The sequence below is a fragment of the Crinia signifera genome, chromosome 3, assembly GCF_055691185.1.
Source record: "Crinia signifera chromosome 3, ASM5569118v1, whole genome shotgun sequence".
Lineage (NCBI taxonomy): Eukaryota > Metazoa > Chordata > Amphibia > Anura > Myobatrachidae > Crinia > Crinia signifera.
The window spans coordinates 320427873-320439320 of NC_139219.1; the positions used below are offsets into that span (position 1 = coordinate 320427873).

At 44.3% G+C, this 11448-nt stretch overlaps 1 protein-coding gene across 1 annotated transcript in view; it reads left to right on the plus strand.

Moving 5' to 3' along the window:
• Positions 1-9450, plus strand: part of RHAG (Rh associated glycoprotein) — a 44245-nt gene extending 34795 nt beyond the window's left edge. Inside the window, exons 7-10 of the mRNA XM_083178749.1 lie at positions 2166-2287; positions 3466-3539; positions 4193-4266; positions 6756-9450. Coding sequence (XP_083034875.1) covers positions 2166-2287; positions 3466-3539; positions 4193-4266; positions 6756-6827 — 342 coding nt within the window. The 3' untranslated portion in view covers positions 6828-9450. The remainder of the gene's footprint in view (positions 1-2165; positions 2288-3465; positions 3540-4192; positions 4267-6755) is intronic.
• The last annotated feature ends 1998 nt before the right edge of the window (positions 9451-11448 follow it).

Consider the following 11448-nt stretch of genomic DNA (forward strand, 5'->3'; position numbering starts at 1 on the left):
AGTATAATTAAAATAATGTAAAAGTAAAGACAGACTTATTATTTTTAACCCTTTGAGTGCCAACGTTGCTGTGATAGACATGCAAAATATCCGCTAAAAATGGCTGTTTTGCTCACAGCGACTGTTATATTTTTGGTCCAAATTTAAAAAAAACTTCAATGAATTGACTTCGTATCATTTGCCGGCAATAACTAAAGTGATTCATATTCCTCGACTTCGACCCCGGCATGTTTAGCGGATATTTTGCACATCTCTCACTGCACCGTTGGCACTTAAAGGGTTAATTCTGTATCCCTATAACATCACGTTTTATATTTCTCGATTTGCAGAACACTTAAGTGTCAGGTGTAAAGAAGATTTTTCCATGCATTAGTAGGACCCCCATGAGTACATTCATTAAAGGTCAATATAGATTTATTTCAAGTAAATCTTAATTGATGTACATTGATGCGCTGCTAAGGCTAAAATGCACATTTACAAGCAGACAATTTTTTTAACAACGATTTTTAAATCTTAGCAAATTTTCAATTTTTCCACTGAATTACAACAAAATGTCAACATGTAAAAGATTAACAGCGTTTACAGTCGCTTGGTACAAAGGGTCAAAAGGCTCAAGTGGTCGACACAGTTTTTTCCCCTTTTTTCCGCCCTTTTCAACATTTACCACCCACGTGGATTAGGACTGGGAAGAGTAACATGAGCGGAACACAACAGTAGCAGAGCGCGGCACCTTGCCCACAGAGTGATGAGTGAAGCGGTACACTATGTGGGTCACATGTCGTTTTCTAATATTGACCTTTCAACCCTGTTGACCTTTTGTACCTGAAGACATTTTGTACATGACCTTATGACTTTGATGACCGTGTTGACCAGATGGGGGTCCATCTATTGACTGTCGGCCCAATAATCTGTACCCATTTTGTTCATCATGATCCGATCATTGAGACTCGATCTTTACTAATCCGACTTTTCAGATTCTGTTTCACTACCAAGTCCGTAACTACATTAGGGTGACAGATGCCGCTGGCCAGCGCACCAGCCTGATGAGGCGGCAAAGCTGCTATCCCAAGGACTCCTGCATCTTGGGTGCCCATCAGGCATTTACATAATTATATTAATAATATAATGTGTTATTCAAATTTTTAAACTTTACCCTCATATTATTAATAACGAACCAGTGGCGTAACTATAGTCCTGCAGCCCCCGCGGTGGCGGGGAGGCACTGAGAAGGTTTGGGCGCTGGGGGGTCTGCGGCGCTATAGTTATCTGCTGCCGTCTGCCCCCGCCCCCTCCCCGTGCAGCCGGTACCTCCTGTCCTGCGCTTCTGTCGGGTCCCGGCTCCTGCAGCTAATAAAAAGTGACGATCAGAAAATGGCTGCCCCCATAAAGCAGACCGTTTTTAAGGTAGCTAGAGGAGGCCACCGCCTACTCTAGCATCCTCAAAAACTGTCTGCATTATGGAGGCAGACATTTTCTGAGAGTCACTTTTTTTATATGCTGCAGGAGCCAGGAGAGTCGGGACCTGACAGAAGCGCAGGACAGGAGGTACCGGCAGCATGGGAAGGGGGAGGGGGCTGGGGGTTATTAACCCTAGGGGTTGGAGGGGGGTTTGTTAACCCAAAAAGGGGGGGGGGGCACAAAATTAATAGTTACGCCACTGTAACAAAATATGGGGTAAATTTACAAAAGCTCATAAAAAAGAAAAGAGTTACTGTCTATTATTTCTTTATTGCATAGTAGAAAAGGATAGACAGAATCTGATTGGTTGCTATGGGCAACAGCACCTCTTTTCATTTATAGAAGCCTTAGTAAATGTATCTTTATGAGGCGAAATGTACTAATATCGGAGTTCTATTTCACATATTGGATACTATCTATTATCTTCTAGTCGGTTCCAAATAAATAAGAAGTAGAGTCTGATTGGTTGCCCATAGCAACATCCCATCCTAGTAAATTTCCCCCGATGAGTCTATTTGAAGCCAGTTACTAGATCTAGTCCGTACACATGTTACATTAGAGTTCTCCACACAATGGGCATTACCACCATTTACTGTACTGTACGTCTGCTCCGAGAGTTCTCTTAAATGACTCACTTTGCGCCAGTCCTATTTGTCAATGGAAATCCCACCCCATTCACCATGCAGTAATGGGATTCTGTGTTTCAGCCAATCGTCGCTTCCAAGCTGAGGATCCAGGACACATGCGGCGTGCACAACCTACACGGCCTCCCCGGACTCTTTGGAGGCATCGCAGGGATCGTGGCCACAGCACTTGGAGCCAAGCCCCAGTGAGTGGACATCATTCATTACAGACTGCGGTTCAGGCGGAGCTGTATAGTAGGAGTTTGTCGGAATAAAGATTCAAAAAGGGGTGGAGCTAATGATGTACAGTTTGCTCTGATTGGCCATTAATGCAAGTTTTTTAGGGGGTGTCACAAACCACCAGATTTATCTGTCAAAATGACTGGAGAGTCGCGCATCCAGTGGCGTAACAATAGCACCGCAGCCCCTGCGGTCGCGGGGAGGCGCTGTGTAATTGCGGGCACCGGGGGGCTGCGTGGCTATTGTAATGCCCCCCCCCCCCCATCCCCCGCAGCTTTACCTGTATTCGCTGCGGTGGTCCCGGCTCCCCTCCTGGCTTCATTCTGATGCTGGTGAGATGGACCATCATAAAATGTCCGCCCCCATATAGCAGATAGTTCTCTGAAACTGTCTGCTGTATGGGGCAGACATTTTGTGATGGTCCGTTCTTCATAGCATCAGAATGAAGCCAGGAGGGGAGCAGGGACCACCGCAGCGAATACAGGTAAATCTGTGGGGGATGGGGGGGCATGGGCGGCAAGGGGGCGAGATGCACTGCTTTATTATCAGCGGGGGCGCTCAAATTTTAGTTACGCCACTGTGTGCATCCCCTTCCAACGGAGCTCCCCGTTGGTCCCCGCAGCCTCCCAGCTCCCAGCCCCTCCCATCTCTCTGAACCAGAGATGGGCAGGATTTCCGTCCCCCACCGCCGAAGAACTGGGACGCACGTGCGTGTGAGACACTCGCGCTTCCCATTCAGATGGAGCGCATCGCCAGCGGGGACATTCTGGCGATCCCCGGCGCTGAACGAGAGGCAATCCATCTGTGCTATACTGAGAAGGAGAGGAGCTGGGAACAGTGCTGTGTGGGTGTAACCAGTGCTGTGTGTCCGGTGCCATGGGGCATTTACACCCCTACTCTGTCCATCCAATTGGCAATAGGCCTTTTATTTAAAAAAAAACAGCTTTTACACGATAGATGTAAAGCACCCCAATATACTTGACCCATACCTTTTACCTCTATTTCCATCCCTCAGCACTTTTCATCCCCCAAACTGACATCTCATTAATGGCAAATTAAATATAAGTTAATACTTAGCAAATATACCCCTAAGTGTCATCCCTCAAATGTCTAAATGTACTTGTGTGTGTGTCCTGTTTTCCAGATATAGTCCCGTCATTCAAGGAGCTGCCTTGGCTGCAACGTTTGGGATCTCTGTTGTTGGAGGAGTTATTACAGGTTTGTAACTAGAGGTAGATGGAAAACCAGCCCAGGAAATTTCTGGAAGTGGCCCTCATGTAGGCGGGGTCTGTTGAGGGGGCGGAGTCTATTGTAGGGGCTGGATCCCTCCTCATAGGGCCTGAGTTGGACACAGCTGCAGCCATCCTTGCGTCTTTTTCTGCAGTTGTGTTTGACTTTATACTTATTTCACTACAATGCCCTTCCCTGGTGCCATGGGCGGATTGAGAATATAAATGGCTGTCGAAAAATTTCCAAAAAGTTGCCCCTTTGCACGCCCACATGGCCAGCCTGCCATCTTCTACTTCCTAACACACCCACAATAAAAAATCTGTTACGTCTACCTTCCCCTCTGCTATATACTTTCATGCACGCGTTTCATATGAATATCTGTCGACTTCATAAGAGCATTCTAATGGACAATAGCAATATTCCTTTGATCTAAGTCATTATTGAAACTGTATGGCCTGATTTAGCATTATACGAACCACAAAGGCATGCGATTGAGAAAACCATGCTGCACTGCAGGTGGGGCAGATGTAACATGTCCAGAGAGAGTTAGATTTGGCTGGGGGGGTGGAGCTATCAATACAGTATATACAATAAAATCAATGACTGTACATTGAACATGTTTCTATTGTCTGTTTCTCTAGGATTCATACTCAAATTACCTTTCTGGGGGCAACCACCCGATCAGAGCTGCTACGATGATTCAATCTACTGGGAAGTAAGTCAAAATCTAAAATGAATAATTACAGTTACGTGCTCTGAAATCCGAATATGCTCTCGAACTTCAATGTTTAAGTAAAAATCTTATGGCATTGATATTGAAATTGGGAGAGGGCTTTAGTGATGTTGCACCGGCCGACCGAGCACCTGCTCAGCTTTCGAGGCGTTTGCGAGCAGAGGTGTAAGCATGCACACCTGCACGCAGCATCGCGGTGGATTCGGGCGGTGGGGAGGCGTGCGTTCGTTAACATGCTCGCTAGGATCTGAAAATACGCAACCTAGCGAGCAGGTCTGAATTATTCCCTTAATTGCGGTCACTTATAAACCAGGGTTGCCTACCCTCCCAAAATGGCTGGCAGGCTCCCGGAAATCATGTCCCTTTCCTAGGCCCCCGGAAAGGTGGGCAACACCCGACCACCCCCACCCCGTATCTCCCCCCGCAGCAGCATTTATTTCCCCAAGATTTGTGGCTTTTCAGAATGGGGGGTGGGGCTAAAGATGCAAATAGGGCCATTTAGTCCCACTCCCTTCTTGAAAACCCACGAATTGCAGGATTTGCCTACTGGGGGGCAGGGCTTGATGATGTCTACATCAAGCTCCGCCCCCAAAGTTCTGCTAACAGTCTCCTCCCAGGCTTCTCCCACACCGCAGGAGATCATACAGCATGTTTACCTCCCTAATATGCAGCACACCAGGAGACTGTGTGAGACCATTTGTTTGCCACCAGGGATAGTCTGCACTATAACCCCACTTGTATATGGTCCGATAGATCTATTTATTTATAGTTCTTCTGTTACATGGCTATTTTTTAAATGCATTGGCGATATAAAACCACGCCCAGACAAACCATGCCTGACAACTTTCTCTTACCCCCGTTTTATCATTACCGGACACTGGTGTCTGGGCCACTTGCTTGAGTTTGCCTGTCAGGCTAAAAAGTCGCTGTCGAGCCTGCGTCCATCTGTAAATGTTCTATCATTACTATGAGACCCCTTTCTCTTTAATTTTATAAATAATAACCTATGAAGTTGTTGCTATAGCTGTCTATGGCTAGCAACCTGACAAATCTGGTTACTCAGTAACATTGTACTGTATCACCTGGCTGTAGAAAGCAATACCAACTCCCATTAATATTAACAAAACATACAGTACTGTCCCCAAAAACCAGGCATGCCGACGCTGTGTCACTCGGTATAAAGGTGTCTACGGAGGAGTCCAGCACGTCTTCCAAAGTTAATTATCAGCTTATATCCACAGATAACCCAGAAGACTTATATTAACTGATGTACTGGTCTTAAATTAAAGACTCAGTCAATCAGAATTGGGATTCATGTACTGTAGGTCAATTTTGTTTAAAAAAAAAACATCTAATTAAAGTGATGGACAAAAAAGAACAGACAGAAATCCACAAGAAAATGCATTGAAAACATTTGTCATGTTCCTTTCTACTTAGAAACACGTATACTGTATATGGGCTGTGTCACCAGGGTAGCCGACAGGAATGCCGGGCCCTGGTAAAATTTTGGGGGCGTGGCCTAAGTGTGGGAGGTGTGGGCACCTCCTGCACTTAGACCACGCCCCCAAAATGTTTATAGGAGGGTGAAAGAAAACTCTAAAAACTAATCTCAGTAGCAGCACACACCTACAGCATGTGCTGTGCTGACAGCAGGCTCAGCATGACCTCTTACACTGTCAGTGAGACACTCATGCTGAGCCTGCCGTCAGCACAGCACATGCTGTAGAAGTGTGTGCTGCTGTTGCTACCTGGGAGGGAAGGAGGGGGAACAGAGGGGTAGGACCAGGGCCCCTGCGGGGCCCCTCCAGCGAGCCTGGGCCTGGGTGATTAGTACCCGCTCCCCACCCCTCTCAGCTGCCCTGTGTGTCACTTCTTGGCAGAAGCTGATTGCCCATTAATAAATAGGGCAAGAACACACATGTAAAACTTATATAACCATCCAACTGTAATGTGTGTAAAAAAAAAAAACTCACATTAAAAATCGCATTTAGACATTTTCACATAGAAAACATCAAAATCAAAAATGTAATAGGGTGCGATTTTTCATGGTTCTGTCCCCAAAAAGTGTTCTAAAGTTAACATGAAAAAAAAATGGCGTAGGGTCCCCCGTCCCAAGCATAACCAGCGCCGATTATTGAGGCGGTCCTGGTTCCCCAAATGGATCCCCCATATTTAATAAACTGGTCTCTTTACCGGTCCTAGTACCAAAAATATGGGGGAACAAAATGACTGCGGTCCCCCGTATTTTGGGAACAGCACCGGGCTTCAGCAGCCAGCGGTGTCATGCCGCAGACGAATTATGATCACCCTGGCTGGTCAGCCCTGGACTGGGTACCTGAGGACCCTGCACAAATCTGCATATGTCTAAAAACGCACTTTTACGTTACTAAAAATTGCACCCTATTACATTTGCGAATTTCGGGGGAAAAATCGCAAATCTGAAAAGCGAGTACCACTGTGATTTCTTTTAGGTTCCTCTAGAGGAGGATGAACATGAAAACCACTATCACGGTGAACAAGGCAAGATCAAGGTGGATGCATAAGCCAGCAACATCGTTATCGACTCCTGTCCAACCCCATGAAGTTATTTCTACCGAGTTTAGTAAATTGCTGTCTGTATTACAGGATGCTATGAACTGTAAAGAGATCGTTTACTAATTAATGTATAAAAGTATCTTACAGGAGTTATGGCCGGGGAAATGCACCATGGCTAATTCATTATAAAGTATGTTGAGAAGGTTTGGATCTATATTATACATAAAGGATATTTCATATTTTTAGTCTTTCATTGTTGCTATTTTTTATTATATTAGATACATGACTGGTCAACATTGGGTGGCAATTTTAGAGGGGAATTTTTTTAACGTTCTACAGTAATATCCCCCAAACCGTTCACACTTAAATGCTATCCCAACATGTTGAGGCCTACAACTCTAATTCCCTAGAGTAACCCTATAGCTGTGCATGTTGGTTAGTGAATAGGCATATTTGTTCCGTACCCACCACCACCCACTCACCAATACCGGCTCTCCAGAGCCTCAGGTGAAAGTGTGGAGGAGGTGACTTAGAAGTTGGTCACCTCAACGTTTTCATTAAGTTCAACAAGAATGCCTCTCTGAGTGTTGAGGCAGACTATGATATTCCAGATTCTGCAGCCCCTAGGCAGCTGCCTAATGGTAGTGCCGGCCCTGGTACCAGGGCACTTCAGGTATCTGGTCATAATGACAAGGCTGCTGCAAATAGGAGTCCCGGAAGCTGGGTGTCTGGTGCTTCTTTAGGCAGCAGTGCACCTCTCAAGGAACCCCCACAATGGAAGCAGGTCATGCCACAGCAACCGCACCACAGTCTTGGACTTGGGCTTTGTACAAAGGTTCTGGTTCATCACCCTTGCAGGGGCTTAACTAGATATTCGTAGGCCCCATAGCAAAAGTTTGTAAGGGCCCCCTATTTAGCGACTGATTCTTATGAATATATGTAAAACATATTACTTAGACAGTAAAGATGGCCCCCTTCAGCTCTGGGCCCCATAGCAGCTGCACCCCTTGCACCTTTGGTAGTTATGCCCTTACACCCTTGGTACATCCTGCCAGCCTGCACCCTTGTAGATAAAACATTTAAAAAATATATTCATGTTAAAGGCTGCAAGTACAGAGATAGAAAGGACAAGTTCTATTGAAGTCCTCTTTCTTTTCAAACTAGATATATATATCTAGTTTTTGTTCTGTGTACTAATAATGAATGTCAATTTATAATGAGCAAACTCGAGCAACTTTTGGGTATAATTTTAATATTTGTTCTACATCACAATTTTGTTATTAGTGATTGAATAAAGTGAAAAAAAAATAGAAGAAAAAATTGAGGATATAAAAGGTTGTTTATTCAGTTGCTGTTTTTGTAATTTTTAAACAATTTGTTGCTTAAAAACATTATAAACGTAAAGTTTGTTTTCCTTGTGTAGACCACCGTTATGTTTGAGCTATTTGTAGAGATGTACGTCGATCCCTGTGTTTTGGTGTTCAGATCTGGATTTCAATTCAGGTTAAAATTGATTTTGAAAAATGTTATTTTAATAACATTAATTAATTGAAAAAACATCTAAAATCATGTCATTTCTGCAATATAAAATCTGAAATTCAAAGTTAAAAATCTGAATTGCGAACCACGGGAAGATCTGAAGCATGACTTGGTTTGGATCGGACATGCTTGAGAGATCTAGACCGAGTTTTTATTCGGTTCGGATCCACAGAATTTGGTTGGATGCGGATTTTTGGAGAAACGATCTGCAAGTCTCTAGTTATTTGTGAATGCTGTTCAGAAAAAAACATTAAAGAACCTTAAGCATTTCCGCCTTGTTCAGCCCATCTGTAGAGGAAAGCCAACCATGTCCAACTGTTTAAGATTGAACTTGAGCATCCCAGATACACTTCACTCCCATTGAAAAAGGAAAATCCGTTTAAGACAGATCTCCGGTAGCGTGAAATCAGATGCAACACTGGAAAGTTGCATGGTGGGTTTTGCCAGCAGCAGTGCAATGGAAAAAGGTATAACCGGGCAGAAGTAGTGCCGGATTTCCCACTAGGCATGTGAGGCACATAATGCATAATACAGGGAGAGGTGCAGCTGGAACTGGTCAATACATAGTCAGTACTTAGCATTTAAAGTGTGGGGTTCCAATTCTCATTAAAGGAGGCGAAGACTCATTACATTCTATACTAAGGGGAGGCTCATTATATTCTATGGGGGGGACAAAAAGACAAAAAATATTATTATTATTTTTGGTTGTGGGGCGGCCAATAAAATTGTACCTAGGGGTGTCCTGTCGACCTTTAGTAGTCAACCTAGTTTATGTGTTGACCTAGCGACCTTATCCAGCCAATTGACCCTAATTACATTGACCCCAAATAGAAAATAATATCAGAAGCCTTTGTAGTCATTGGGGTGGCTAGACGAACAGAATGATAGGGACAACGGATGAGGATAGTGTTGGGGGAACCACAATTTTTTTATGTGATTTTATAAGATCCATGAGACTATAATCATCTAGAGCTGAATAATTCCGTGATAAAACAATTATTATAACTCATAACAACCTGTACCTCAACGCTGTTGTATGTAAATGTGTTATTATTACTTATCTGTACTAAATAAACTGAGCTATTACTAAGATCTGGAGTGTCGCCCTTCTCCGTGACACAGGCCTGTTTACTTTATTCTCAGTGACAATGCAGTTACTGTCATAAGCAATGTTTAACTATGTCCTGAGGTCGGTGCCAAGTCAAACACACGGCTCGTTACACCGTACACTGACAGACCGTGGATCACCACCTGCGCCACAGTGTTAAAGGGAATAGGATAACACGGTAATAAACTATTAACTGGTTTATCAATGTCATTTAATTTAACATCACAGAGTCGAACCCAAAGTGGATTTTTTTTTTGCATGAAGCCGCAGATACCAGATTTGGGGGACAGATGCACAAAGTCTTAGAGTGATAAAGTTGAAAGAGATAAACTAACTGATTAAAATTATTTGCTGCCATGCCTATATTCTGTGTGTACGTGCGCATAGGAAACACAGTAGGGCACGCAGGGGGGTTTCTGAGTACCCAGAAACCTGCCCAGGAGTCTAAGGAACCTAGGCTGAAAGCTGAGGGTCCCCTCTTTCCATGGGTATAAGAATTTTAAAAATCGGCCCTTGGGAACTGGAGATATCTGACTTCAAAGCAGTGGTCCCAATCCAAGCCTGTTAATTGCTCTTCCCAGTCAGATATTTCAGGTTCTGTCTGACTTAGAGCTTTTCTGAGGGTATATTCCAAAAATTGGGACTCTCCCCCTTTGAAGGACACTATAAGCTTGTATCTACTTTTCCCAGAACCAGAGATATCAGCCTTCCAGCAGCTGGTTACTGCTCCAGCTCCACACACCTGGTATGTAGTTTTATATACTTGTTGGCAGATTGCTCTGCCTCCTGAACTCTCATCCCCTAGTCCCCAGTACCATTTGGTAGGTGGGATTCTCTAGTTTTTAATTCCATTAAAATCTAAGAAATCTATTTCTGGGAACTGGAGATATCTGCAGTCAAGCAAGCTGTCCTCGCACCAGAAAATTATGAATAATAAGCCCACTGCACTATACACCCCTCCTCTGCGTATAAAACATCCTCTACCACCCTGGAAGTTATGTATCAGGGCCCCTTCATTCAGCCCAATGCCCCCTTCTCCCACCCCATCTCCCACCATCTGTGCAGTAAAGGGGTAATTAGTGGAAATTACTGATCCAGGCCCTACATGCTGAGCGGTTGATATAATACCCCCTACCACCCGCGGGAAATCAAAGCTTCCCCCACCCCTACCGCTGGAGGATCGGTAGGTGCCCCAATACATTGCTATGCCCAGGGGTCTACACTGCTGTTGATGCCCCTGTATGTATATGTATTTATATATATTTTTTTTATTATTATTATTATTATTATTATTTATATACATTTGGTCTATCTATAATACTTTAACTGACCCGGCATATACTGGGTCACCTAAGTGTCCATCTTCGTGCTTTGCTCCACCCCTCTGGAAACCCCCTTCCGAAAATCCTGCGTTTGCCCCTGAAACATTATACTACAGTGTTTCCTTGCCAAACACTGTGATATAATACATCCACAATTACACACAGAATAGAGGCATGCTGCATTAGTTATTTTAATCAACAGAAGCTGCTTGTGCGTCCTATTGCGTCACATTGTGAATACGGCACATTTTCAGAGGAACATTTTTAAGGTTAGAAATCACTTTAAAAATCTTAATTGGTTGTAAATATGCTGTAATTTTGTACTTGTTATTGACTTACAAACATTGCAGAACACAACCCATCCAAAAAAGTACGGAGAGCTGCTCCTAGCGATCGAATCACCAACCGCCTCCATCCGTCACGCGCCCCTCCACCGCCCGGTGCAGGAACACATTCACACCTGTCATGTCATCCAGGTTTAAATGGTCAATTACACACAATGTAATAAGCGCTGACTGACTACGCTAACGGCATAACGCTGACTGACTACTCTAACTGAGTAAGCTCCGGCTATGCGCGAACGGGCAGGAACACTACACTACGCTGACTACGCTGCCTGCGCTGGGCGTGCAAGCACTAAGCTGATTCTGACAGCGCCGT